This window comes from Mycotypha africana (assembly GCF_025528875.1).
Source record: "Mycotypha africana strain NRRL 2978 chromosome Unknown BDF20scaffold_2, whole genome shotgun sequence".
Taxonomy (NCBI): Eukaryota; Fungi; Mucoromycota; class Mucoromycetes; order Mucorales; family Mycotyphaceae; genus Mycotypha; species Mycotypha africana.
This window is the reverse complement of record NW_026515726.1, coordinates 2,759,491-2,785,764: the sequence shown is the minus strand read 5'-3', so window position 1 is coordinate 2,785,764 and position 26,274 is coordinate 2,759,491. Positions and strand designations below refer to the sequence as shown.

The following is a 26,274-nucleotide window of genomic DNA, read 5'->3' as shown; positions in this document are numbered from 1 at the left end:
GATTACCACCAATGGATTTGTTTGAATAGAAATGCAGTATGGATATTTTCTAGTGAATTCGCGATGGTCACCATACTAAGCATCGCCGGCTAAATCCCTTCTCTTTTTTTCTGACCTTGACAGTTACCGCCATCGATAAAGGGTGCGAATTTCACGCAACTTACTAGAGCAGTACAAAATGCCACTCAAATTTTACGGTCGGATCCAAGCCTTGTCTCTAAATTAGCACGCAGTATGCCGAAAGAATCTGTAAGAAGCATGGAAAACCATTTGATACCCCTAAAAACAATGCAAAGACGTACCTTTTTTTCCGGTGGGAACAGTAGTCGTTTCGCAAATTATCGTCGATTAAATAAGCTGGAACAAGAAGCTAATGCGTCACCAACGGATGCCAGAAAACAGGCTATCATTTATAAGGTATCTTCAAAAAAAAAAAAAAAAGAAAATATGCATAACGATACATCATACATTCTTTCTGACGTACAGCTCGCTACGCTGCTCTTTTGTCTTTTGTAAAATAATGAATTGACAACAACAGGAATGGTTAAAGTCAAATAATCCTCAGTCAGTCATCAATAGATTTGAGCGGGGTAATTTTACGCATAATGAAGAATGTTGGCAGTACTATATTGCAGCCTTAGCACAAACCGGCAAAGCAGAATCCATTTTGCCAAGGATTATACAAAAGATAGAAACCTCAGGAGTCAACGAGGCACTTCTATCAAAAGTAAAAGGGGGCAGCAACGGAAAACTGTATAGTAATGCATTGGCAAACGAGATTATAAAAGAAGTAGCAGCCAAAAATGCAGTATCAGCATCTATACGAAATGGAAGTGCGTTAACAGCAGGAGAACTAGAGGCAGCAATAGCAGGAGGTTCAGGAAACAAAGCCAATCCTATTTATGTTGTTGTGGAAGAAGCGCGTAGAAATCTTGTCTGGAAAGTACTCAAATTCGTGGGTGGTGCTGTAATTTGGAGCTTTTGCATACTGACGGTTCTCTCTATCTTTTTGGAGAGCTCCAATATACTGAAATCTACGAATTCACAATTTGACTATGAACCTGTCACATCTTCTACTGTTAAGTTTGAGGATGTTCAGGGAGTAGATGAAGCTAAGCAAGAGTTGGAAGAAATTGTAGAATTTTTAAAGAACCCTCATCGATTTACGGAACTAGGTGGTAAATTACCCAAAGGTGTGCTGCTAACTGGCCCCCCAGGAACGGGTAAAACGATGCTAGCCAGGGCGGTGGCCGGCGAGGCTGGAGTCCCTTTCTTCTTTATGAGCGGCAGTGAATTTGATGAAATGTACGTTGGCGTAGGTGCAAGAAGAGTTCGTGAATTGTTTGGTAACTGTTTTGTCCAACTCTACATATTCATATAATGTGAAACGTCTACTCTAACCATATAACTTGGACGTTATTCTAGCCGCTGCCAGGGCAAAAGCGCCAAGTATTGTCTTTATTGATGAAATTGACGCTATCGGATCAAGAAGAAATCCTCGAGATCAGTCATACATGAAACAAACACTAAACCAACTACTCGTAGATTTGGATGGATTTTCACAAACGGAAGGTGTTATATTTATTGCAGCCACCAACTTTCCTGAATTGTTGGATAAAGCACTCGTACGCCCGGGAAGATTCGATAGGACTGTCAATGTACCTTTACCAGATGTGCGAGGCAGAATAGCCATCTTAAAGCATCATATGAAAAAGATTCATATTGCTAAGGAGGTGGATGTCAGCGTAGTAGCAAGAGGTACTCCAGGATTTAGTGGAGCCGATCTGGCCAATTTAGTCAACCAAGCTGCTATACAAGCGAGCCGTGAAAACTCAAAAGAAGTGACTATTCGTCATCTTGAATATTCAAAGGATAAAATATTGATGGGTGCAGAACGTAAATCAGCTGTCATCACTGAAGAAAACAAAAGACTTACAGCTTACCATGAAGGTGGTCATGCTCTCGTTGCTTATTATACACCGGGTGCTTTACCTCTGCATAAAGCTACTATCATGCCTAGAGGTAGAGCGTTGGGTATGGTCGTTCAATTACCCGAAATGGATAAGGTAAAGCACAAAATAATATGAAACGAGCGATACAATTTTAAAATGCCAAAAAAAAAAAAGTTTGAATAGCTGTCCTTTCTAGTTCATATCTAAAATATCTCTTATCTAACACCGTATATCCCTCTTTTATACCTTATCTTCTAAATGTAGGATTCTTATACTAAGCAGGAATTCCTTGCAATGATTGATGTAAGTATGGGTGGTAGAGCTGCTGAAGAACTCATTTTTGGTTCAAATAATGTAACTAGCGGTGCTAGCAGTGATATATCTAAAGCAACTGATGTGGCTAAGCGTATGGTTCGCTATTACGGAATGAGTGACAAGGTGGGGCCTGTTACTCATGATGACGACGATATGAAGCTCTTGAGCACGCAAACAAAAGAGTTGATTGAGAGCGAAATATTTCACTTGGTGCAAGAATCAGAGAAAAGGGCAAAGAAGATATTGAATGAACATAGAGAAGAATTAGATAGATTAGCAAATGCTTTGGTTGAGTATGAAACATTAGATTATCAAGAGATCATGGATGTCTTAGCTGGTAAAGCTATCAACAGGCCGAAATAATAAAAACATGTATCCTCATCTCGATTAATGCAAGAAAAGAAAGGAAGGGCGACATTTGCATTCTATTTTTCTTTGTTTAGAACAGAATATTCTGTTACTTATCCAGATTTTGTCTTGTGGATCCCTTTTTTGGGCGGTAAATGAAATACAGGAATCGATTGCATATCATAAACGAACAAAAGAAAAAACGGAAAAAAACCAACAAAAAATGAAACTTTTTCATTTTGTTTGCATGATTGTCATTTCTTAACATTACTTCGTAAATGGACATCTCTCAGTTATGTTCTGATTCGCCGAATCAAACCCCATTGTCCTCCTCTAAGTAAAGAATTTACAACTTTACAAAATATCGTTGTTAGCAATCGCTAAATATCAACTTTTCTGTCTGTGTGCATCCCCATCAGTAAAAATGATTCTTCCTCAGAAGATCAACGAATACAAGCTGTATCCGTAAAACAATCCTGCAGAACTAATATTACGAATAGTCCTGGTATAAATTTCTTACTGTCAGCAACTGAAGAGGACGCGTTAGACAACAAGGAGGAGAATGTTAACGATCCCTCATCCGATGTAAAGCCTTTTTTCTATTTGTCAGTTTACAATGACTGCTGAGTGTCCTTAACCCTACACTTAATTATGTAGATGCTTTCATATTGTAAACAGATATGTGATCAGATTCAACATCTCAAATGTTATAATGCTATTTTATCATTAGAAGATAGAGATATTTTAGTAAACAAACTATCAGATTCGGCCAATAGACTATTTCATGCTTTGCAAACAGTGGATATCAGACATAGAACAAATAAAATTGAGCTGAATAATAATAAACAAGAGTACGAAACTGAAGATGAATGCGAGCATCCTTCCGGAAGTAGCAGTGTATCTACCAATGTAAGCTTTTTTAGAAGGCAGAAGAACAGAGCAAATTGTTGTAGCCTAAACGCCATTTCTTTGTAATGTTTAGAAGGAGCATGCTGAATATGAACTTATCAGACAGGCAAGAAATCTACAAAACACACAGTCAACACCAAAATATAGAAAAAGAAATGTAATTGAGGTTTTCCAGGTGCATGCAAATCGTGTAAATTATGTATGCTAATCGGCATACTCTTTTGTCATTTTTACACAGAGACGCAATATGGTCGGTCAAAAATGTCATTCATGTAATACAACGGAAACACCTGAATGGCGTCGAGGGCCTGATGGCGCTAGAACGTAAGATAAAGTTTATTTGATGTAATAAAATTTATGGAGAAAACTCTAACTTTTTTACGTGTCCCTATCGGTTACAGATTATGCAATGCTTGTGGTTTACGTAAGTTTTAGCAATAGTCAATACCGTGATAGATGCCATTGAACTTCTGACAGTCCTGTTTTCTTGTTCTTATATCAACAGACTATTCAAAGTTATTGAAAAAGGGATCTATTGGCGTGCAAACGCATAACTATCTAAGGAGTTATAACTCTCCAAACCTGCAACCCATTCCTGCATCGGCGTCAAATAGTGGTACTCTTTCGCTACAAAATCAAAATAATATTCATCAACAACAACAGGTTTTCAAAACTAGACCCGATGATACAAACATACAACCAAAATTGAATTTTCCCTTCGTTTTAATAAATCCTAAATATGGTGTTGACAAGTTACCTGAACATGACCAGCCTCTACTGTTCAACAGTTTCCAGCAGCAGCAGCAGCAGCAGCATCAATATTCGCCCTTGAACAATCAACCTCGGACTCATGGTCCTAGTCAGTATTCACCAGCATCAGATCACACATCATATACCCCTCAATTACCTCCAGTATCACCAGCAGCTTTATCTCAAGCAATTTCAAGAACTACTGAAAATCATGATTCTACCTCTTTTACTGAATCGCGGCACCCTGTAAATAATAATAACAGCAATAATAATAATAATAATAATAGACAGACCAAATAGTAATAATCAATATTGACAATAACAATGACATTGATGCATCTTCTCTTGCTCTTTATTCTTTACCTTAATATTGTTAAAACGCTCTTGACTATGATTCAATTCTACGAATTTACAAAAGCAAAGATAGGATACTTTAGCACAATTTTCTTTATTTATCAATAGTATGATAGTTACAATCATTTAACTACAGATACCTCTTGATAATACGGCGTTCAATACATTGCCCCAGCTTTGCACACAGATATGTATATGTCAAGCTATAAACTTGCCAATATTCCTACATTTTAATTTTGTTAGAAATCTTGCTGTGAAGAACCTACAATTGAATACATGTATCACTTAATAATTGATATATGAAGCCTTCTTTAGTATTGTGCTTTGAAGGAAACGGCCGTTCAGATCTGCACAGAGTAATCTGCTTTCTTCCATAAGGCTACTGATGGTTCTCACTGTATGTGCGGAGAATGTACGGTACTTCCCCGACGAATTTTTGGAATATCAATGACCGTCCGGTAAAAAGTTGAGTCGTCGGAAATCGTGAAGGTACACACTATGGGAGCTGGAAAGGGAAACGGGCCAGGAAGTAAAGGCTTGGTAAGAAGGTGGCAAGTGGTCGAATCTTCCTCTTTCATAATATATCGTAGCGAGATGGTAAGCTTAATCTTTCTCAAAAGAAGCCTGACAATATTTTTTATAATGGATGCATGCAAGTGAAGGATGGATAAATAGATAGATTTGCAGTTGCACGTTTCAGCTGTTTGATAAGTTTAGTACATCAGTGAAATTCCGATTTTATTCATCACTCAAACATTCTTGTTACACCTACAATCAAACGATTCAGCTTAATTTCAATTTGTGGAAGATCCATTTCTCACTGTGTGCATCTGATTATGTTAATCACAGTGAATTAATCAAAAATGTATGTTTTCTGATAGCCTCAACAAATTAAGGATATCAAGCAATTCCTCGAAATTGCCCGTAGAAAGGATGCCAAGTGTAAGTATTATTGAAAGATGTACAACGTTTCTATTGCTATGTTTGTATACTTACTTTTCTGCTTTGGTTTTTAATCAGCCGCTCGCATCAAGAAGAACGCTGACTCTGTCAAGTTCAAGGTTAGATGCTCTCGCTACCTTTACACTCTCGTCGTTAAGGACAAGTCCAAGGCTAGCAAGCTTAAGCAATCTCTTCCTCCTTGTAAGCATAATTTTAGATGTATGACTTATTGTAGGCTACTTTTCTCACTATTTATTTTCAATTTTCTCTGTCTCAATAGCTCTCGTTGTCAATGAGATCTAAATTGCATAAACGGACAACAATTTTTCATTGTTACAACTTCGTATTTACTGTACTTCAGTCGGTTCTTTGCAACCGAAGATAGTATTTCACAATATGTTTACGCAAAAAAAAATGTAATAAAGCAACACCCTTTATCAAAGCGATATCAAAAGGAAAGAATATGGTGACGTTGTGTTTAAAAGGAAAAAAAAAAAAACCACACGATTCGGCAGCCCCTTTGTCAGTCAAATCAACCTACGAAGTAGGCATTAAATGCTGGACAAAATATTCTAGATTTATGTGGGCTAATTGATTGAGAACAACTATAAGATAGAAAAGAACGCCTCTTATTACGAGGAATTCATTGTTTTGTATTTTTTTTTTTTTTTTTTTTTTTTTTTTTTTTGTTTTGTCTGTGCGTGTCGGATCTAATGCAGTTTCGATTGCTCAATATTCTGGATGTTGTTTATATTGACATCTTTTCTCTGATATCGATTGATGACTCGTCTTCTTTTGCCAACTCTTCTTCTACCAACAACATTTGTCTGCTCAACCTTTCAATAGAGGTTTGAATAGGAAGATTACAGTGTGCTAGAAGAGCAGGGGAATTGCATAAGATATTGTAAGAGAGCTTCTCTTTTGTATAACATACCTAAAAGAATATGATTCACTTCTGTAGCTAATTGACTCCGTCTATCTTGTGCTAATAAGTGACCCACTTGAGACTGATATGGATCGGTATAAGCGATCAGAGTGGTGACCTCCTCTACTAGTTTTGTTGTGGTTGCGTTTGTCGGTCGAAGATTAACCTGAGCGTAACGAAGTGCTTGCTGAACTGTAGAAGTACGGATAATCTCAATGAATTGTTGGCATTTTAGTTGAAATAGAATATTGTGTATTTTGATGGCTTCATTATCATTGGGTGGAGGGACTCCGTTAGGGATCAGATTATGCACGGCAATAGTTGGAAAAGATTTCTTGATCAAAGCAAAGGCCAGGTTTATATCGCCAGTTTCAATAGCTGCGATAATACCTAATAGGAAAAAGATATTTTTCGATCAACAATGGCTGTATATCATGCGTTAAGTGTTCGTATAAGAAATGCTCTTTTTGACTTGCTTTTTCTTGCATCTAACAAGGTCCATGTATGATCTGAAAGTGAGGTATGTTGAAGTTATGTCAATGGTCATCAATTGAAGTATTTCTGTATTGCTTTGTAGAAGCTGAATATTACCATCATCAATTTCTGTTTTAGCCATAAATTGTACTAAATAACGTATTTGTTGGTTTGGAAATCTGGCAGTTAATATTTCCTCGTTAACTAAACATGCTAATTAGATGCATACTTTTGTTAACATATGACGTTCTAACATGGAAGTTCTCAAGTTCATTTTTTTCTTTGAGCAATGCTCTTGCTGTATTCTTATAGCAGTTATGGATGAGATATTCAAATACCAAAGAATGATATACAGTATCCATCAATGCTGCTGAATCAAAATTTCAAGAAAAGAAGGGAAAGAAAAAGAGGAGTATTTATGGAATAATGTTGTGCGCGATATATCATTGACAGGTTCAAATATTACATCATGTGATTAAATAAGCTCGTTGAATGCAACTAAACGAATGACGAGGAAGTAGAATGTTTCAATGAGCTGCAATAATCAATAATGTCTGAACACTTCACGTTCCAACAGATCATTGTTTGTAACGAGGGCGTACACATTTAAAATGATCGTGTCTGTTTGCTTTAACTTCACTTTCTAGCTCACAGGATGCATGTCATTTAACAACGTTCAAGCTTACACAATTATCAAACATGTTTCGTAAACTTAACCTACTTTTGACATGTTCACATAAAAGCATTTTCTGTATTATTTTGGAGTTTGCATTTTATGATTCGCAACTGTTATATTTTATAGTTTGTAATTCAACAAAAAGATGTACATTGCTTGTACGAGTCATGTATGATAAATCAAAGTTTCAATATGAGTGCTATTCCAGACGAAAAAGGTGTAATTGGCATTTGAAAGGATCAATCAAATTGAGAGTATCTCAATGCTTTTTGTGCGCTAGTATCACAATTCAGTCCATTACTCTAAAACACCCCTTTTGATATAGATACCACCAATTGCCCTAGTTGTTTAGTCAAAAACTCCGATACAACATTTATTTGGTGTTTTTGTCTTTTTTTTTCTTTAAATAAGCGGCTATCAGATGTACGAATGCATTATCAGTTGACAATTGTACAAGATAAGCCTCCTTCATCGAATAGTTGAAGCTGAGAAGCTAAATAAACAGCTATCTCTTTGATTGGTTAAAAATCTATGTATAACGCGAAAAGGTACCTGAACGGCCAAATGAAAAAGCTCTGTCAACCCCGCATTTTCTTATGATGAATCAGAAAAAAAAATTTGTTTTTTTTTTTTTTTTTTTTTTTTTGATCTTTTATATTCCTATTCTACGAGACATCACCTTTCCTCCTTTTTTCTTTCAAAATTTGTTGATTGAAGTTATCTCTCTTTGACTTTCACTACATTTTTTCGTACTGACTTTGCACCTTTTTGTTGCATCCGTTCCCTACTAAAATACTACGAAAGATAGTTTTATTCCCTACAAATGACTACAAAAGGTAACCTATAAAAGTGCAGGCAATGTATTTAAATAATTTTCACAAACTGAATTAAACTCTCTAAAGTCACTAGAAAAGCCATCGAAAAGATGAATCAACGTGTAAAGGACGGTGATCCCGAAGCAAAGAAGTATATTATCATAGACAACAAATTGTACGATGTGACAGAGTTTTTGGTGGATCACCCCGGTGGACAGGATGTTCTACTAACGCACATTGGCAAAGACGCATCAGGTAAATAACAGGAGGATAACCAGGAGTAAACAGCCACTGTAATATTATGATAGTAAACTGATATGTAAACTTTATGCAATATCTGCATCTATAGATGTATTCCATGCTATGCACCCGAATTCAGCCTACGAAACTTTGGCTAATTGCTATGTTGGCGATGTAGAGGAGACGGAGAAGCAAAATGATGAGATGGAAAACGACACTAAAGCAAAAAATTCAGCTAGCTTTGCGGCTGAGATGCGTGAATTGCGAGATAAGCTTCAAAGCGAAGGTTATTTCAAATCCAGCAAAGTGTATTACGCCTACAAAGTCTTATCCACTCTTGCTATTTGTGCTGCTGGCTTGACGCTGTTATATTTGTATGGTCGCACTTCAACGCTGGCAGTGATAGGCTCAGCATTTATCATTGGTATCTTCTGGCAACAATGTGGATGGTTAGCCCATGATTTTGGCCACCATCAATGTTGTGAAGACAGATCAATTAACGATATCATTTTGATTTTCCTCGGAAACTTTTGTCAAGGATTTTCATTATCCTGGTGAGTGTAGAAAATCTACGGCATAGCTAAATCTCGAACAAAATACTTACCAATTTGTATTACCTTTTCAAACATGTTACTATCGAAAGGTGGAAAAACAAACACAACACCCATCATGCCAGCACGAATATTCATGGACAAGATCCAGATATAGACACGGCGCCTGTGCTGTTATGGGATGAATTTGCTTCAGCCGCTTATTACGGATCGTTGGACAGTGAGCCCAATTTTTTGTCGCGTTTTATAGCAGAGAGCGTATTACCATATCAAACACGTTATTATTTCTTCGTGCTTGGATTTGCCCGTCTATCATGGGCTATCCAATCTCTGATTTACTCATTCAACCAAGGTGCACTCAATAAGTCAACCAAATTAAATATGTACGAACGATTCTGCCTAGTCTCTCATTGGATTTTATTCACATATTGCACATATGCATGGATCGGCGGTTTTCACAATATGATCCTATTCTTTTTGATTAGCCAAGCTACAACAGGTTACACCTTAGCGTTGGTTTTTGCCCTTAATCACAATGGCATGCCTGTTATCACAGAGGAGAAGGCAGAAAAGATGGAATTTTTTGAAATCCAAGTTGTAACCGGTCGGGACGTGTCGATGAATACCCTTGGAGATTGGTTTATGGGCGGTTTAAATTACCAGATTGAACACCACGTAAGTCAGCTACTTTTTTCCTTTTTTATGCTCATTGTTTACAGCTACTTACTTTTGCCTTATCTTATTAGCTCTTTCCTGATATGCCACGCCATAATCTCCCTAAGGTCAAGCCGATCGTTAAATCTTTATGTAAGAAGTATGATATTTATTATCATGATACCAGCTTCATAAGAGGAACATTGGAGGTTTTGAAAGCATTAGATATTACAGCAAACTTATCATTACAACTGAGTAAAAAGGCATTTTAGAACCCATACAATGATTATCAATATAGATACTTTTTTTTTCATATCAGCAGTATGCTGGTTCTGTTTTTTGTATAATAAAATAATCATCTCTTCGTTGACGTGATTTTTTTTTTTTTCGAGAAGTGAACCATACTTCTTTTACTAAAAATATGTTAATATCGAATCAGATTCGGAATGAATGAATCCGAGAAACTGATTGTCTTAAAAAGGAGAAGAAGCAATGGATCAGATTTCGTCGACCGACATTCTCGCATCTAGATCCAGCAACAACGCCATATGACCTCACATCAGCACCTGTCAAGTTGCCTGTTATGTAAAAATATATACAAAAAGTCCAAAATATATATAAATACAATAGAAAAATGGAATTCATACTCTTCTCTCGAGGATCAAGCCAACGCAACAATCAATTGTAATTATAGACAGAACCCTTCAACAATAGTCCTTTCCCTTTCATTTTCGCTTCAGAGCTCCACTCCATTCCTTTCTCCACTCCCTTATCTTTCCTTATCTTTCCTTTAATTAAACAACTACAAATATTCTGAAAAGCAACTTGCTCAATACCAACATTATGCTCTTCCAAACACCTCTCATTCGCCAATTCCTGAATAGCTTCGTTTCCAAATTACAGTCTTCCGTCGAGCCACCTGCAGTTGTGCTGGATAGTAATGATTCTATATCTTATTATGAAGATAGTATTTTGAGCACAAGCAGCAGCGAAGAAGAAGAAGAAGAAGAATTTAACTTTTACAGATACGCGCCTTCTTCCATTTATTCCAACGAATCTTTCACTTCATATGACCTCGACTGCTATGAATATCAAATCTATGAAGACAAAAAGAAGAAAAACTCGTCCTTATTTGAAAAGACTTATGTGTCTTTCCCCCAGATTGACTCATTTTCCACGCCCACCTCAAATATTGCTAAGCGAGAGTTTTTTACTATGCCTGAAGTAGTTACTGCGACTGCCACTCCAATTTTTTATACTGAACCTCTTCCTACCAGCCACAATAACAACGAATCTATCTGGAATAGCAGCGTTGTATTCAATAATATACTGACAAATCTATACCATCTTACTTGTTGACTCTCAGCACTTTAAGGTTACTCGCTATAATGCCTTTAACTTTGTAAATATGAATAAATTTATAAATACCTTTTGATAAGGTTCGAAAAAGTCTTCAGAATGGTATACAATCCAGTTCATTCATTGATTTTTCTATGGTTGAATATACATTGAATGGAATGCTGCAAATGAGTGCTGTCTTTACCTGCTAAAGTACGACCTCGTCGATTTTTTTTAAATGAAATAAGCATTACTAAAGAGTAACTATCAATGCTTGTATAATAGCTGGGAACAATATAAACAAGCCTATTGCTACTATGCATCAATGAGCATCATTAACAATCACTCCTAAAATCAGTTTATTTATTTCTAAGTTCGACTCATTATAGACGGCCTCACAAGTTTTGTCTATCTTAGATTGATCAGTAACAATTTATCGAATAGATGATCAGCATATTGTATCAAACTTACGCAGACGCGATGATAGCGCCTCTTCGTTGTAATCTATAAAACCATCTACAATTTTAGCGTTTTTCCCCAATTGCTGTAAGCTGTCATGATTGTAGGTTTTTCTCGGCACCAAAGTTGCAGATGGATTTACCCGTAACAATTCTCTCTTCAGAATTAAAAAACTATAAGCCGAAGGACGGTAGCTCTCCTACTACCTAAAACAATGATGCATGATTAAAGAACCAGTACTAATATTAGGTATGCAACGATGTGAGTATTCGACAGCTTTAGGCTTCTGCTTTGAAATCGACTTGCATGTTAAAAAAGGAACATTTGCTGCTAAAAGGGTCCATGGCTTTTTCTGCAACTGTTCCAGTTAACACTTTTCTCATAGTTTGGTAATAGAAACTGTAAAAAGAAAAAACTTACTGCGAATTTATGTTCATGAACTGTTGATGATAGGAATAACATTATAGATGCCAATAGATGGTAAATCATTCACCCACCAAACTCCATTAAAGTGTTGAAGAGCGCATGTCCAGCAGACGCTATTGTCCATCCGAGCTGATGAAGAAATATTTAATATGTAACTATTATAGAGATTACCTTATACAGCATCAAAGTACTGGTAATACCCATGCTAACAAGCTTATTTTTGATAGAAATAGATTTTTCGCCATGCTCTGCATAAAAAGCATTTCATTTAAACAGAGTCAATTCTGTATCGATGTTGATTTTAGAAAGCGAAAGAGGTGAACTATGAAGGTAACGAAAGTAGGTATGTACACATATTCCAATAAAAAAAATACGGAATCTATCAGTAAAGTTAGGAGTGGTTGCAGCACAGGCCTCAAAATTGCCATCTCAATTACCTTGACTCTGAAAGTACTGTCTACTACCTTGAAACGTATACAATAAAATGAACATTGTTTATCAAACGCTGAAGAAGAACTACACCAGTGGACAATGCAATTCTTGTTCATCCTTGAACAGAAGGTCATTTTCTATATCTGCTGTTCTCATTGTTAATTCACAGGTAACGGGACGGCCTTGGAACTGTAGATCTCAATCTGTCAACGTTGCTAAAGAATATTAATTGATAGTTTGGGAAATAAGGAATGAATTATAGCTAATTTGCGTTCGAATTCTATCGCTGAATAGTTTGTTTTTCTTTTTCTTGTTTTTTGTTGAAAAATCACTTTTTTTAGGCGAATGGTTTTAATATGAGTCTGTTCAGTCATCTAACCAGAAATATTATCTTTTTGTAAATGACCGATCTGCAAACGTGAACAAGCCTATATCTTGGCGAAAAGCCTAAATGGGGTGTAATACCGTAAAGCTTCATCCATTGAAATCGAGCTGTGGTTTTTTTTTTCTGCTTCGACCCGAATAGTAAGGGTGCGTGCTTAGCTTGCGTCGATAAGCTTCATTTCAAACCTTGATTCTACATGTTATCGAGCTTGTCATCGCGTATCAACGCTGTTCTGTATCAAGGACGGTACCTGATACCATGTCGATGCTATATTTTTCAAAGTTTGTTGTGATTTCACCGTGATATAATAATTGATTGAATAACTTGAAACTGATGTAGTACTTGAACCTTTCATAAGCCGGCTGTATAAATTACATCGGCAACAGTTGGAAAGGAGAAGCTGACTAGTGCACGTCATTCAGGCCAAAATAGTGTGGTTTACTCTACTCTTCACACAGTTATTAGTTATGTAATTTTTTCGTTTCCTTCGGTCTGTGCATTTATGTTTTCTGTATACTGTATTGAAACGTTTGTTACAACTAATAACAACATAATTGATCTGGTTTATTTCAAGGCAGATCAATAACCTCATCGAAAAGAACGCTTGGCATATTCATTTATTTATAGACAGTACCATACTGGCGCATCAATAAATGGGGTGGTGTCAATAAGTAATTCAGATAATTCATGAAACTTATTGTCAATGACCTGTTAAAGAGACATCCATGTAAAAAAGCTGGATAAAGATTAAGAGAAAACATTTAGAGAAGTATATAAAGAATACGCCTGTTCAAAAATTCTCCCGTTATTACTCATACTAGGATACTTTCATAATACGTTCTACCCTTCTCTCTAAAGAAATTTCTAACGTCTCCTTTTTAAAGATGAAACTTTCATTTGTTGCCACTACTCTGCTTTCAGCAATTGCCTTGGCCCAAGCTGCTTCCATTAATGCCAAACGTGATGATGGTCTTGTTTTTGGTAAGGGTGGCAGTGCTGTTTTAGGCAAGGATGACTATGTAAAAGGTGATAAAGATGTCGTTGTCAAATACGACGATGGTGTCGTTGTAGGCAAGGATGGCAAGGACGGTAAAAATGGTTCTGCAAAGGATGGCAAGGATGGCAAGGATTGTGAGGATGGTTCTGTGAAGGATGGCAAGGATGGTAAAGATGGTTCTGTAAAGGATGGCAAGGACGGTAAAAATGGTTCTGCAAAGGATGGCAAGGATGGCAAGGATGGTTCTCTAAAGGATGGCAAGGATGGTTCTCTAAAGGATGGCAAGGACGGTTCTGACAAGGATGGTTCAGTATAGACCCTCCAAATGAAATGATTAAGAATTTTTCTCAACCATATTTTAATAAACTGTACAAGCAAAGTGCTGGTCTTCATGTTCCTTTCTTAAGCGAGCGGCATTTTTTCATCCAATTATTAGTTAAGGAACGGCTACATTGATTGTTGATTATCATTATTTTCTCTGTAGCTATAATAATTTAAATGGATGCTATACCGTCGCAGCTTTTCGCTCTATTCATTGAGCAAGGGATAGAAAAAGGACTATTGAAAAAAGTCACTAAAACACTCAATGAGCAACAATATTTGCATTACGAGTACATCGATGACACAATCCTCAAGTTAATAGATTCAGCTGGTAAAACAAGCTGTTCCTACGCCCGAAACATTCGATTGAGCTATGCAGTAATTAGCTCACGAACATCACTTTTCAATAGGAAAAATTACGGTTGAAGAGTTAGCAGAATCTTTACGTTTGGAACACGCAGATGTAGCCGCGTCAATCAAAAGAGCTTCGCCAGATTTGCAACAATGGACTATAATTGAAGATCTCGTGTTCACAAAGTAAATGCTGGACTTTTTTTTTTAAAAAAAAAAGTAAGGCAACTGTTAACACTGCAGCCTAAAACTTTGACCATACTTAGAAAGTATATTGAAAAAATCAAGGAGACAATTATGAAGCAAATTGCTCAGAAAGGATATGTCTCTGTTATAACTCAAGCACAAGAAAATAAGCTTCCATATGCACTGATTAAATCTGTAATTTCAAATTCTCCAGCAGCTAAACTCAACAATCACAGCTACATTGACTGATATTGTTATAGTTAATAGACTCTTTGAATAATGAAAAATACATTCGGTATTCTCAATTGAAAGATATTATGTTTACAAAAGAATTTATTCGATCAATCAAATCGGCCATGATTAATTCTTTGAAGTTGATAGACGAGTAAGTCCAATTTTAAAAACATGTAGTGCGAGGAATAGCCTTCCAACCATTGACTTTTACGAACCAGACCGACACCTGTCAGCCGACTTCAGAAACAGCATCAGACAGCCCCTGAAGATCTCTTTTACTGTAAACATCAAAGATTATTGATTATCTATATTCTGTATTTATTAACAATTGGTATTTGTAGTAATTTTAGAGCAGATTGTTAAAGAGGATGAACCTTCCTTGGGACTATTAAGAGGAAAGAGAAACAGAGCAATATTTGAGCCAGAAGAATACAAAGAAAGGCAGGTGCTGCTCATAAAATCAGTCTTTGATTCGAACGAATGTATCAGTAAGTATTTTAGCATCTGGAAGACAAGTAGAATGAACAATGGGCATCAACCGTATAAAATATTCCTCTCCCTTTGCAGGTTACAAGAGTATTGAGGAACTTTATCCCTTTACTGACCCTATTGATTTCATGAAAGAAAACTACAATGAGAAAGCTTGTATGTTTTTAAACTCATGTGTCGTCAAAACAGAAGTTAAAGACAGAGCCAAAGCTACCATTGAGATTACCGACTCATTCTATGCTGTCAATGTAAATAATGCGAAAACTCATAATGCTGTTTCCTTTTTCTTTTTTTTTCTTTTTTTTTTTACTTAACGATGAACCAAGTTTGCTAAATTTTTTTTTTTTTTTTTTGGGTAATTATGTAGGAGTTGTTTCCTACCGATTTCACCGTAGACGATACCAATAAAATGATCGATATCATAATGGACGAAATAAGAACGAATGATAGTAAAGAAAAGCCATCTGAACTACTGGTTTTGGATAATGGCTATGTTGTAGCTGCAGAGTATGTCGAGAAGCTTGTATCTGAAAGCCGGTCATATTTGCGTGATTTATCGCGTAGTGTTAGGCAAAGGACTCACAAACAACAGAAAGAAGATTCCCGCCTAAAGAATACAGATGTAAATTTTTACTGATCAGAAAGAAAATTGTTAAGAACATTTCAGAAGCTCACGACTTCTTTTTTTACCTTCCCCTTTAGATCGTGAAAGCTTTTGAGAATGCAGGATGCCCGAACTCAGTTGCTAAGGGCTTGATACCTCATACGCAGAAACAAATGGTTAGTTACTATAACGAACTTTTGAAGACACCATACTTCGAAACGAAGGAGATATTATCCAACGACGAGTGGATCAATACTCACAAACGACTCCTAATAAAAAAACTTACCAATATTCGTCAATGCATCTATTATAACTACAAAGCATTATCGTTATTCACAGGTAAAGTGTATTTTAATTTACTCTGATTCATATCGAACTAACAGAGTAATTTTCTCCCGTTGTTATTCCAGACGATGGTTCAGCTCACAAAAGTTTAGAAAAGTATCTCTTGAAAAACCAATGTACCGATTTTCTTTTCCATTTTGTGATTTATTCAGTTGTGTCACAGTCATTTAGCAAAGACGAAGTAGCTGGATCATCTTCACTTTGCATACAGCCAGAAAATATCGAAAACGAAGACATTGTAGATACAAAACAGCAAAAGAATGTTATTTCTCATTTTCTTGAAGCGGACGATCATAAATATGATAAGTCAATGGTTACTGAAATTGAAGGTTTACTAAAAAAGAAAGTAAGTATTTTTTCAGTATGAAACATTATAGAAAGCTTGATAACTTGAAGCTTTTCTCTTTTTCTCCTTTATCTGTTTAAATATTCAAATTGAGCCTACAACTAATATTGACATGTTTGCATACTATAGGATTTAAGCCAGTTTATAACAATTATAATAGGACGAGATGGGCAGCAACTATTCGAAAATAATGATATTTTGGGCTCAGAAGAAGACAAGGCAGGGGCTAATGAGATGATACAAAGTCAGTTACAAAACCAATTGCAGCAAGTATCTACAATATCCCCAAGTACAGCGCCCCAATTGCTACACTTAGTATCTTTAATCATTTTCCAGTATCTGTTCAAAATGCCTCTGTACGTTTCAGGAAAATTTGTACCTGCCATTCTGAAAGTTATAATGGAAAAGAGTTCTCTATCCAACGAAGAGGATGGCCGGTTACTTAACGCAGCTCATACATCAATTATGAATAATGATGTAGCAAATCATATTGAATGCTTTCAAAGATTGAAACAACGTGCAATAACCTATAGGTGATAGTTCGTATTGTATTTTGTTAATTTACAAAATAAACTTTTGTATAACTGCCGGCATATTAATTATCTTGTTAATGATGACCTATTCATGTTGTAATAGTCTGCTAGTTTTTGAGAGCTAGTGCTTTTTATACATTGTTTATTCGTTCGGAAAAGACAACAATAAATGGTGGGAAAGCGGGTATTGATATGGATAATATAAATATGGTTAACAAACGATAAAATATAAATAATGATTATGTTGCAAAAGAGCATAGGTTCAGATAGAGAAACTTCTATCAACGTGAATGAATCCTGACCATCCTGGCATCTTTTTTCAAATACCAATTCTTCTCCAACTTAAAAGACGCATAATTCGTGCCACAATATAGTAGTACAACCGTGTTCGAATGGATAGTAGAAACACATCTGACTTTTTATATTCTTCGTATTCTTGTACAGAAGTAAGCGATTTGGGCTGATTTTGTACAAATTCGAGCAACGTGTTCACGTTATCACCAATCACACCGTCCACACCCCATAGAACGCAAGTTCTCATTTGTAAAGGGTCGTTGATCGTCCAAGTGAAGATACTCTTGCGACGTTCATGAACCTCTTTGATGAAAGTTTGGCCATCTTGATTAGCTAGTGCAGCAAATGGCAAACTGACAAAATCCACATGGTCTATAAAGTGGGAGCGCGCAGCAGCTATTGAGAGACCGATAAAGCATAACCTGAATTTAGGAAAGAGCTCTTTGGCTCTCTTCAAGAAATCAACATTCCATATGCCAATGATCAGTTGATGATATAATTTGGGGTAGTTTTCAATGTAAGGGTCAAGTAAATCATGCAGTACGCTTAGGATTTTGATTGGATTGTCGAACTATATGTTAAGTTATAAACATATACAAATTGTGTAATACAAAACAGTAAAGTTTTTAGTGTCCATTTCTTGACGACTACTATATTCGGCAATTATAATGATAGCTCTTATTGAAATTTTGTGTACATTTTTCTTACCTTAATGTCGATGATCATGTAAAGACCGTCCATTAAGCTGATATCAGGCTTGACCAAGTAATCAAGAACATCCTTAAATCGAGTAATGGGCTGGGCAGGCTCTTTTCTGCTTTTCAAGTGCTCAATATAGCCATACCAATTACAATCATTGACTAATCCTGTGCCAGTAGTGACTCTATCCAATGTTGTATCATGCATCATGATTATTTCGTTATCTTTACTGAGTCGTATATCTAGAAGAGAAAGCAAATTGAAGTGCATATATGCATGTTTATTCTCTGAATAAGTTCGTATAGATTGTTGGCCCGTGTTTTGATTCTTTACCTCCTTCCAAAGCGGTTGTGCCAGCTTTGACAGCATTTTGGTAAGATATAAGTGTGTTTTCAGGATTTTCAGCAGAGAACCCTCTGTGCGCTATCACATCAGGGGGACCTATCAAAGTGGATCAATGCAGAGAGTACAGTGAGCTTCCTGCGGTGGATCCCGCGCAACAGATCAGATAGGATTCGTACGAATACTAAGATGAGTTTCCTTCTCTCTAAATTCTGGCATGTCCTATGATAAGCGTTATATTACTCTGTATGATGTTATATGGAGTAGAAAGGGAAAGCAGAAGAAGAGGCCAACTTAATTTATATGCTGTTGGAAAAAGGGGGAACATTGTTAAAACTCAGCTTTGCGCTATTATGTTTTTTCCGATCCCGAAAGCCGAAACATCCTTTGTCGTCATGTTTATGCTAAAAGTTTAAAAGGCAGAGAGTAGTTTGCAAAAAGAAAAGAAAAGTATGAGATCATTAAAAAATGAATAACTACTATATCAAAGAAACATCTCTTCAGGAAAAGGAAAAAAAGGGAACTTGTTTGATACAAAATTATCCTTTTCTTGCAAGGATCTGCTAAGATTACCAAACGTACTTCGTTACACCCTAATGTTTTTTATTTTAAGGACGTAAGAGAACAAACAAAGCCTGGATCTTTTTTTTCTCTGAAACAAAGAAAGAGACTGGCTCAGCAATTAGTAAGAAATATACCGTTCAAAGTTTATTACAATAGTAAAAAACACGCTTTATGTTTTTGCGGGCATAGAACTCCGCCTTCGCTTTTCTGACCGTTGGTGCTAATGCTGGCCTAGCACAGTAGTAACAGTATCATATTGAAATCAGCAGCAAACTGATCTTTCCGTTTCTGTCAAAAGAAAACCTGTTCTTTAGCAAGGGCAGTAACCTGATCAAAAGGTTTACATGATCAAATCATGGATCACGAATCATAGATCATGTCTCCGGCATGCTTTAGTAGCTTAGAGCGTGATTTTTCTTTACTTTTGTTAGTACAGACAAAACTTAGTCTCTTCCGAATTGCGTACAGCACTTTCAAATGCTTCAAATTATGTTGGGGTTGGGTGAAGGTTACATCCACATTATCTTCCTTACATGCGAAAATTTGCATTGTTACAATACATGAAAATGCAGTAACAATACGGGACAGTAATTTCCGTAATAATGCCAAAATGCATTATTATTCTCATCAAATATAAATGCATTCATTTTGAGATATAGGAGAACGCTTTGCCTGCTATGTAAAACATTATTTATTTTGAAGGTATTCTTCGTATCTTTCTCTATTTTTATTGGCACGGAAGAACAGGTTTAAGGGCGATGATACGATGGTTGGTTATTACTGTACATTGGACTCGTAGTAGTAGTAGGATATTGTTGTTGTGCTATGTAATAAGTTTGAGAAGGGCAGCTATATGTAGAAGGTGGTGGAGACATATACGAGTTGATAGATGGTGGAACCATGTGTTGGTAGGGTGAGTTAACGTTCATATTGCTAGAACCACTGCCCGTTGTTGGTGGATATTGCATAGGTGGTGCTGAAGGTACAATTCCAGAAACACAAGCATCATACAATTGTGAGGAAGGCGGAGGCGGTGGTTGTATGAAAGGAGCGTAGTGTTGTGATATGGCCGGAGGAGGAGGGCTGGATATCATGGCCTGGGTTCCTGGAGGTAAGTAAGGTGCAGAAATAGTTGATAAAGCAGGTGTATCACTAGCGGAATAGGGATGCTGATAATGGAGAGGTGGGAGAGGAGGTGATGTCAAACAAAGAGACGTATCTTGATGCATGTATGGTGAAGCCAAGGATGGTGTATAACTGCGTGCCTGATTGCTGCTGTGAGGCGTCCCATGAGCCGATAAAGATGGTGATGGAAGAGTAGTTGTAATATTATTAGGAATCGGCGTGTTTACATGGTCACCAAGAGGGGAAGAAAATTGATAACTGATGATGGATTCTTTATCCTTTTCCCGAATATCTGTATCGACGATAGTAGGTGCATCTTCATTGTAGCTACTGCTGCTATTCCGTTTTTCATCTATTGCGTCCACCTCACGAGCCGGTTTTGGCTCCGCATGGATCAATTTCTTTTCATGCCACATTAGAACACCGCTGATAACCACAGGTACAGTCGAAATGAAAAATGAAAGCCAGGAGAATGCAGCGGAAGCTCTAGCACAACGACACTGGCAGTAGAGAGGAATCAATGGGCCGTTGAACAAGATAAGAAGAGAATGACAATAATAGTTTCTTTTCATACCTGATTATTCCATGTATCTTCGTAGCTATCGTCCTTCTCTAAAAGATTGGAATCCAAGGCGCAATTCGAGCGCTTTGTGGTATGAGCTGTCATGACAATCATGGCAATAAACCAACAAATAGCCATATAAATACTGAAGATAAGCCTTGAGCGTGGTCGTAAAAAGAATCTTCGTATGGTGGCATAACAGCCTACTTCCACTTTTTTGTTGATTTTTGAAAATGGAAAATAAGTTAAAGCAGCAGCAATCAATATAGTCTGCGCAGTTACGAACAGTGTGAAATTGGGATTGCCTTGGCTGGTGTTCTAAAGTAAACAAATAGAAAAATCAAATGATCAGAATAAGCATAGATGCTAAAGACATCAATTGATGTCATCATTCGCGCGTATTGCTGAATATGCGATATTATTATTTTTTATGGAGCAGAACAGCTAAAAACATAGTGATCAAATGCTTTAGCTAGATAGATGTCTTACGTAGAATTTTCTCTCTGCTACAATAATGGGAACTGTAACGCACAATGTCAAAAATGCAAAGATTATCTGTAATAAATGAGAAATGACTTTATAGATGCCCAAGTTGGGTGCGCTTGGAGGCAAGTCAAAGTCAATTTCGAAACGATCAGCCAGGACCATAAGTATTTTTGATGAAAACAAATATGCAAAAATATGTAATAAAACAAAAAAAGAAAGGAAAGAAAAGGATAGAATTGGAAAAATGATGGCTTAAAAGATCTGCACATTGCTTTCTTCTTTCTGAATGCGTGAGTGTGCGTAATGGCTGAAGAATTTGTAAGGCGCGACAGTTACTAGTACATGTGTGTTTACGCTTATCGACAATGTTTTGATTCAAAAGAGGCAAGTATCCAAATTTGGTAATTGAAATGTTTTGCTTCAGGTCGCTCGGGCCACCTTTTTTCTGGCAGGATCTTACCTGAAGTTCAATTCATATGCTTTGTTCTACTCAATAGAGTGGTATATTCTACGAAGGCTTATAAGTTGATCCTGTGGAAGAAAACTTCAGTAACAAATCAGTGAGACGTAGCATCGTGAAAATTCTCAATCATTTTTATTCTTGAATGAATATAACATTGTATTTCCAATATCCATATTTTTTTGACGAGGGAGGTTTAATCGCTCAGGGAGATTCTCCTCCTTAATTCTGAACATGTGAGGAATCCTATTCGCAATGAAACCTTGCCAGTAGCAAACATGTGTGTGAACCAACAAATGACCCAAAGAGAAGTAATTCTCAGACAAGTGGCTGACGCTATGTTCGCTTTTTATACAACTTTGGCCACGCAGTTTTAGGCGGAGAAGTATAGCCTTTCGGTCAGCCTGAACCGATTGTGGCTGTTTTCGGCGAGCGAATTTGAGCATTCAATGGATAAGCATAAAATATTTTTGTGGAGAAGGCTAACCTTCCCTAAGATGCGGTTTCCCCCCCCCCCTTTCATAAGTTATAAAAGTAATCAGAGAACGACGGATCTTCCTTCTTGATTTTCAACGGCGTTTTGTGAGTGTCCTGTTTTTTTGCCGAGTACTCGTCAATAGGATTGAATATTGGAGTAAAACGAGGCAGTTGAGCATCATCAGGAACTGCTTGGAAGCTTCCGGAACCTACAACTGATACTGCTTTGTAATCTTTTTATATCTTCTGTTGGTACCAGTGAAGAATACTAAAGAAGAATTTGGATTTGGTAAGTTTTTCCTTTTAAAAATATACTTAGTGAAGCGTCCGTTGAAGCAAACATACAGGATCCAGTAAGCGAAAATGCCCGTAGGCTTATAAACCTGCCCATCCCCTAGTAGCCGACCTACCTTGCATCGTTGTATTTGTGAATGGACCCGTAGGCCTAAAAACCTGCCCATCTCCGAGTAACAGATATAGCAATATCTCTCTGCGCAAAATGTCCTTTGCTAATTTTTTTTCTTTTTCTTTTAAAGGATATAGGTTTTGACGCGTTTAATAGTATAACTGTGAATAATTGGCCTTATCAATGTTAGACTAAACGTATTCCTTTATAGAGTATCCCCCTTTCATGTGTATATCCTTTCATTCCATTCCATAAAATAGTAACTTTTGAATTTTTTGCCTTAGAAATCTAATCTATATGAATAAAGCAAAAATAAAGTGAAAACTAATGGTTCGCAGTGTTTAAGGATTTAAAACGAACTCAATCTTTGCTTCGCATTAGCTCATATTTAAGTCTTGCATAATCTTTGAAGTTGTTAAACTGTTCTGCTATCTGAATGCTACTTTATTGTCATAATTGTATGTCAAATATGTGCTTATCTGAACATACTTCACTCTCGAAGTCTAATTCTGTTATCCTATGTAACTGTTTATTAGTCACAGCTAAACAAGGCTTTCTTCACGAACAAAGCACATGGGCTTTGCCCGCTTGTAATTGATTGAAAAACAGATTATATTTAAAAGAATGAATCTACAGGCGTAATTCTGTCTTTTTCGTCTTCGCCCTGCTTTGTCATTGAAGCTGTGCTATGAAAACCTGGCTCTTTTAACAACTTTCTATTAGCAAGCGACGCTCAATTCGGGCCAATACTTCTCCAATACAACTAACATTTATAATAGCATTTAGAACAGCTAGTAACTTTTTTTTGGGGAAGATAAGCATAGTATAGTCAAGATAAGCATTTTTATTGATAGTAGGGACGTAAAGCGAAGAGGGTTTAATATCGAACATGCTGATGATGGTTCTTACGTTTTCGGTTAGCTGTCTCCGTCGTTATTGCTCGCAAAATTGGAGACTTTAATGTTGGTCTAAAGACCTCAGCTTGTTCAAATTGTACAAAGCAATGATATACTGAATATTCGACAATATCCATCAATTTGTCCATAATGCCGAATATCATCGTCATTTCGTGAACTGATGCGGGAAATCGAATATGTTCTATTTGGAACTGTTGTGTTTGTTTATTTAAAATTGGTAACAGTTGTAAGTCGATGACTATGAACTTGAGTGTCTTTATTGTTCTTCAGATGAAGTAGAAGGATTATTTACTCTGTGAGGTTTAATGGGAATTATATTATTTGAGGACGCGTATGCTAATCACTAATTTCAGGTCCAGATGTATTGGAAACAACTGTTCCTATTTCTGTTGCTGATGATGTAGTAGCCTTCAATATGGGGACATTATTGATCCTATCTGTTACGGATTTTTGTATGTTCCATTCTATCCAAAACTTCTTAACTTCATCTACATTTCGTTTCCATTCCTCAAAGCTTTCTTGAAGCGTCTTTTTTTTTTTTTTGATTTGTCTACAATCCACTCGCTTACAATGACATTGTAGCGTCGGACCAACTGTCGCGGAGTAAAATACAGGTTGTGATATGTGGAGCTGTTATTTCTTCTAATGAACGCGACTTGACGTAAACAGAAGGTGATATGGATCACCTTTAGTCTTTATATTATACACTGGAAATGAGAGAGGGGAGCATTCATAGCTAACTGGATGTTTGTATTGACAACAAAAGAAAGAAGGAAAAGAACAGAAACACACATAAAAAAAAAAGGAATTAGTTAAATATTCGTTCTTAACCAGTAGGAATGCAGCATTCTGTATGAGTATGATTTCTCTGTACAGGTATTATGATGCTATGATCATAATAACGTGTCTAGTATTTGAATGTGTGTCTAATTCGTGTTTATATATTATAGGAGGTATGGAAATACCATACAATGGACGCTTCACTAAGTAAATTTCTCAAAAGAAAAAAAAACAAACTTTCCGAGATACGAATTGCTGGTATATTTCTCATTAATCCATCAGATATAAGTAAATATAATACTTTCCACTGGAAAAAAAGACAGCAGGAACTGTAAAAATCAAAGAGAGAGAAGCAAGAAAATCAAAGATATAAAGAAAAACGTAGGTTTTCCTACGTAGCGACATATTTTCCTCAGAAAGCGACTTTGTCAATTAGAGAATTAGAGTCAAATAATTTTTGATTGGCTGTTCAACCATTTGAATTCTATTTCAATTTCACAAAACACCATACAAAGCAAGACGACCTTCATCCTTTGGACATACAAAGCAAAATCTATTTTTAACTGAAGAATAAAGTGAGCTTGAATTTGTCAACTTCATTTTTTGAGTAGTGCTGCACGATTAAACACGAACGAAAAAGACCGCGGAAAGTGTAACTTGATCCGCGGAATATCCCCACATTTTAAAGAACAATAAATACACTAATCAATAACTAATCCACGTACTCTCTTTAACCATCCAACCCCTCTTTTTTCTTCTTTTCTATTTTCATTGTTTATCACAAACTTCATATTATATTTGATTCCAATAAGCTATGACCAACTCAATAGTAGAAAAAATAAATGGACAACAGCAGCAAAATATTGTGATACCATGTTACGCACTGTCAACACCTTCACCGCCACCTGAGCCAGAGCAACTGAAGCCTCAAAAGTTTTACTACACAGACAATCGGCCTCCTACGCCAGAGCCTACTCCACCAATACCACTTAGCTCTAATAAACTCACTACGTTTAGCACTTCACAATTAATTTCACGAATACGAAATACCAAAGGCTACATCACACTATTACAAAAGCTATTAAAAGATCTCGATGGTCGAGATAAACTTATGAAGATTATCCAATATTTCATAAAAATTCTCCTTCATTACCAACTGATTCGAACCGGTAAAAAGGAATGGCCTAGCACATTAGCCAGCCATTTTTCGCTTGTACGTAAAATCCTTCGCTTGGGCACAGGCATTGGGCCACTGAAACAACTTTTAACAGCAGATATCACTAGCGCTATGATAAACAAGAAAACGTCAGCAGTCAATATTGCTATTCACATAAACGAGTTGGTTAACAATGTATCAGATGATATTTATTGCCTTTACAAAATGGGAATTGTAGGCTCTTATTTAGGGGCTAAAACAGAAGTTGTTTCGGCTTATTGCTGGTTTATGGGCATCTTGATCGATTTAAGGGAGAATATAACGAACTTCATCCAATTGAGACAAAAGATACTCGTGAAACAAGACAATTCAACAGAAAATGATTATAAAAAACTATATTTACTACAGGTATCTATTGTCAAATTATTGATGGATGGTATATTTTGTGGTAAAGTACATCGTTTTGCATATGGGTGAGTTGAGTGAAATGTAAAAGTACAAAATTTTTAATACCACACACTCTGTGTTATAGGTTGTGATATCTGGAAGCCAAAATATTCAGCAGGAATGCAAGTCTGGGCAGGCTTCTTTAGTGGTGCTTTATCCGGTTATAAGTTGTGTATCAAATTTTCAGCATAGAAAGGCCATATACCTC

At 36.5% G+C, this 26,274-nt stretch overlaps 13 protein-coding genes across 13 annotated transcripts; 8 read left to right on the top strand and 5 right to left on the bottom strand.

Annotated features, from left to right (window-relative positions):
- Window positions 1-288: 288 nt before the first annotated feature.
- Window positions 289-2,630, top strand: BDF20DRAFT_814086 (peptidase family M41-domain-containing protein; the record flags this gene model as incomplete). The annotated part of the gene is made up of 4 exons (XM_053076942.1): window positions 289-417; window positions 539-1,346; window positions 1,426-2,066; window positions 2,217-2,630. The coding sequence occupies 4 exons, from the start codon at window positions 289-291 to the stop codon at window positions 2,628-2,630; spliced, it is 1,992 nt and encodes a 663-aa protein (XP_052939659.1).
- A 421-nt stretch (window positions 2,631-3,051) lies between these two features.
- On the top strand, window positions 3,052-4,850 carry BDF20DRAFT_317660 (uncharacterized protein). The gene is made up of 6 exons (XM_053075194.1): window positions 3,052-3,200; window positions 3,273-3,524; window positions 3,598-3,681; window positions 3,763-3,848; window positions 3,926-3,948; window positions 4,030-4,850. The coding sequence occupies exons 2-6, from the start codon at window positions 3,273-3,275 to the stop codon at window positions 4,572-4,574; spliced, it is 990 nt and encodes a 329-aa protein (XP_052939658.1). The 5' UTR covers window positions 3,052-3,200; the 3' UTR covers window positions 4,575-4,850.
- On the bottom strand, window positions 4,249-5,199 carry BDF20DRAFT_854950 (uncharacterized protein). Its single transcript, XM_053080212.1, has one exon. The coding sequence runs from the start codon at window positions 4,752-4,754 to the stop codon at window positions 4,581-4,583; it is 174 nt and encodes a 57-aa protein (XP_052939657.1). The 5' UTR covers window positions 4,755-5,199; the 3' UTR covers window positions 4,249-4,580.
- Window positions 5,200-6,016, top strand: BDF20DRAFT_854948 (60S ribosomal protein L38). The gene is made up of 4 exons (XM_053080211.1): window positions 5,200-5,225; window positions 5,510-5,570; window positions 5,649-5,771; window positions 5,851-6,016. The coding sequence occupies exons 1-4, from the start codon at window positions 5,223-5,225 to the stop codon at window positions 5,871-5,873; spliced, it is 210 nt and encodes a 69-aa protein (XP_052939656.1). The 5' UTR covers window positions 5,200-5,222; the 3' UTR covers window positions 5,874-6,016.
- Window positions 6,017-6,219: 203 nt separating this feature from the next.
- BDF20DRAFT_854944 (CTLH/CRA C-terminal to lish motif domain-containing protein) lies at window positions 6,220-7,365 on the bottom strand. Its single transcript, XM_053080210.1, has 5 exons — window positions 7,199-7,365; window positions 7,087-7,119; window positions 6,972-7,004; window positions 6,505-6,885; window positions 6,220-6,443 (listed from the first exon to the last, which is right to left on the bottom strand). The coding sequence occupies exons 1-5, from the start codon at window positions 7,329-7,331 to the stop codon at window positions 6,319-6,321; spliced, it is 705 nt and encodes a 234-aa protein (XP_052939655.1). The 5' UTR covers window positions 7,332-7,365; the 3' UTR covers window positions 6,220-6,318.
- Window positions 7,366-8,310: 945 nt separating this feature from the next.
- On the top strand, window positions 8,311-10,277 carry BDF20DRAFT_854940 (delta-6-fatty acid desaturase). Its single transcript, XM_053080209.1, has 5 exons — window positions 8,311-8,481; window positions 8,548-8,715; window positions 8,810-9,254; window positions 9,344-9,926; window positions 9,998-10,277. The coding sequence occupies exons 1-5, from the start codon at window positions 8,469-8,471 to the stop codon at window positions 10,175-10,177; spliced, it is 1,389 nt and encodes a 462-aa protein (XP_052939654.1). The 5' UTR covers window positions 8,311-8,468; the 3' UTR covers window positions 10,178-10,277.
- Window positions 10,278-10,514: 237 nt separating this feature from the next.
- On the top strand, window positions 10,515-11,357 carry BDF20DRAFT_854938 (uncharacterized protein). The gene has a single exon (XM_053080208.1). It carries the CDS (start codon window positions 10,749-10,751, stop codon window positions 11,262-11,264), a length of 516 nt encoding a protein of 171 aa, XP_052939653.1. The 5' UTR covers window positions 10,515-10,748; the 3' UTR covers window positions 11,265-11,357.
- A 2,195-nt stretch (window positions 11,358-13,552) lies between these two features.
- On the top strand, window positions 13,553-14,341 carry BDF20DRAFT_317540 (uncharacterized protein). Its single transcript, XM_053075193.1, has 2 exons — window positions 13,553-13,714; window positions 13,804-14,341. Exon 2 carries the CDS (start codon window positions 13,830-13,832, stop codon window positions 14,256-14,258), a length of 429 nt encoding a protein of 142 aa, XP_052939652.1. The 5' UTR covers window positions 13,553-13,714; window positions 13,804-13,829; the 3' UTR covers window positions 14,259-14,341.
- A 1-nt stretch (window position 14,342) lies between these two features.
- Window positions 14,343-17,410, top strand: BDF20DRAFT_317481 (uncharacterized protein). Its single transcript, XM_053075192.1, has 11 exons — window positions 14,343-14,594; window positions 14,674-14,800; window positions 14,881-14,995; window positions 15,061-15,185; window positions 15,253-15,314; window positions 15,376-15,522; window positions 15,602-15,771; window positions 15,891-16,145; window positions 16,226-16,466; window positions 16,538-16,818; window positions 16,948-17,410. Exons 1-11 carry the CDS (start codon window positions 14,441-14,443, stop codon window positions 17,353-17,355), a joined length of 2,085 nt encoding a protein of 694 aa, XP_052939651.1. The 5' UTR covers window positions 14,343-14,440; the 3' UTR covers window positions 17,356-17,410.
- Window positions 17,411-17,462: 52 nt separating this feature from the next.
- Window positions 17,463-18,991, bottom strand: BDF20DRAFT_854920 (PLC-like phosphodiesterase). Its single transcript, XM_053080207.1, has 4 exons — window positions 18,866-18,991; window positions 18,678-18,785; window positions 18,354-18,586; window positions 17,463-18,216 (listed from the first exon to the last, which is right to left on the bottom strand). Exons 1-4 carry the CDS (start codon window positions 18,903-18,905, stop codon window positions 17,671-17,673), a joined length of 927 nt encoding a protein of 308 aa, XP_052939650.1. The 5' UTR covers window positions 18,906-18,991; the 3' UTR covers window positions 17,463-17,670.
- A 1,008-nt stretch (window positions 18,992-19,999) lies between these two features.
- On the bottom strand, window positions 20,000-21,585 carry BDF20DRAFT_833150 (uncharacterized protein; the record flags this gene model as incomplete). Its single annotated transcript, XM_053078611.1, has 3 exons — window positions 20,000-20,875; window positions 20,950-21,255; window positions 21,427-21,585. The coding sequence occupies 3 exons, from the start codon at window positions 21,583-21,585 to the stop codon at window positions 20,000-20,002; spliced, it is 1,341 nt and encodes a 446-aa protein (XP_052939649.1).
- Window positions 21,586-23,594: 2,009 nt separating this feature from the next.
- BDF20DRAFT_854911 (uncharacterized protein) lies at window positions 23,595-23,911 on the bottom strand. The gene has a single exon (XM_053080206.1). It carries the CDS (start codon window positions 23,830-23,832, stop codon window positions 23,644-23,646), a length of 189 nt encoding a protein of 62 aa, XP_052939648.1. The 5' UTR covers window positions 23,833-23,911; the 3' UTR covers window positions 23,595-23,643.
- Window positions 23,912-25,277: 1,366 nt separating this feature from the next.
- BDF20DRAFT_833149 (peroxisomal biogenesis factor 11-domain-containing protein) lies at window positions 25,278-26,258 on the top strand (the record flags this gene model as incomplete). Its single annotated transcript, XM_053078610.1, has 2 exons — window positions 25,278-26,067; window positions 26,152-26,258. The coding sequence occupies 2 exons, from the start codon at window positions 25,278-25,280 to the stop codon at window positions 26,256-26,258; spliced, it is 897 nt and encodes a 298-aa protein (XP_052939647.1).
- Window positions 26,259-26,274: the final 16 nt, after the last annotated feature.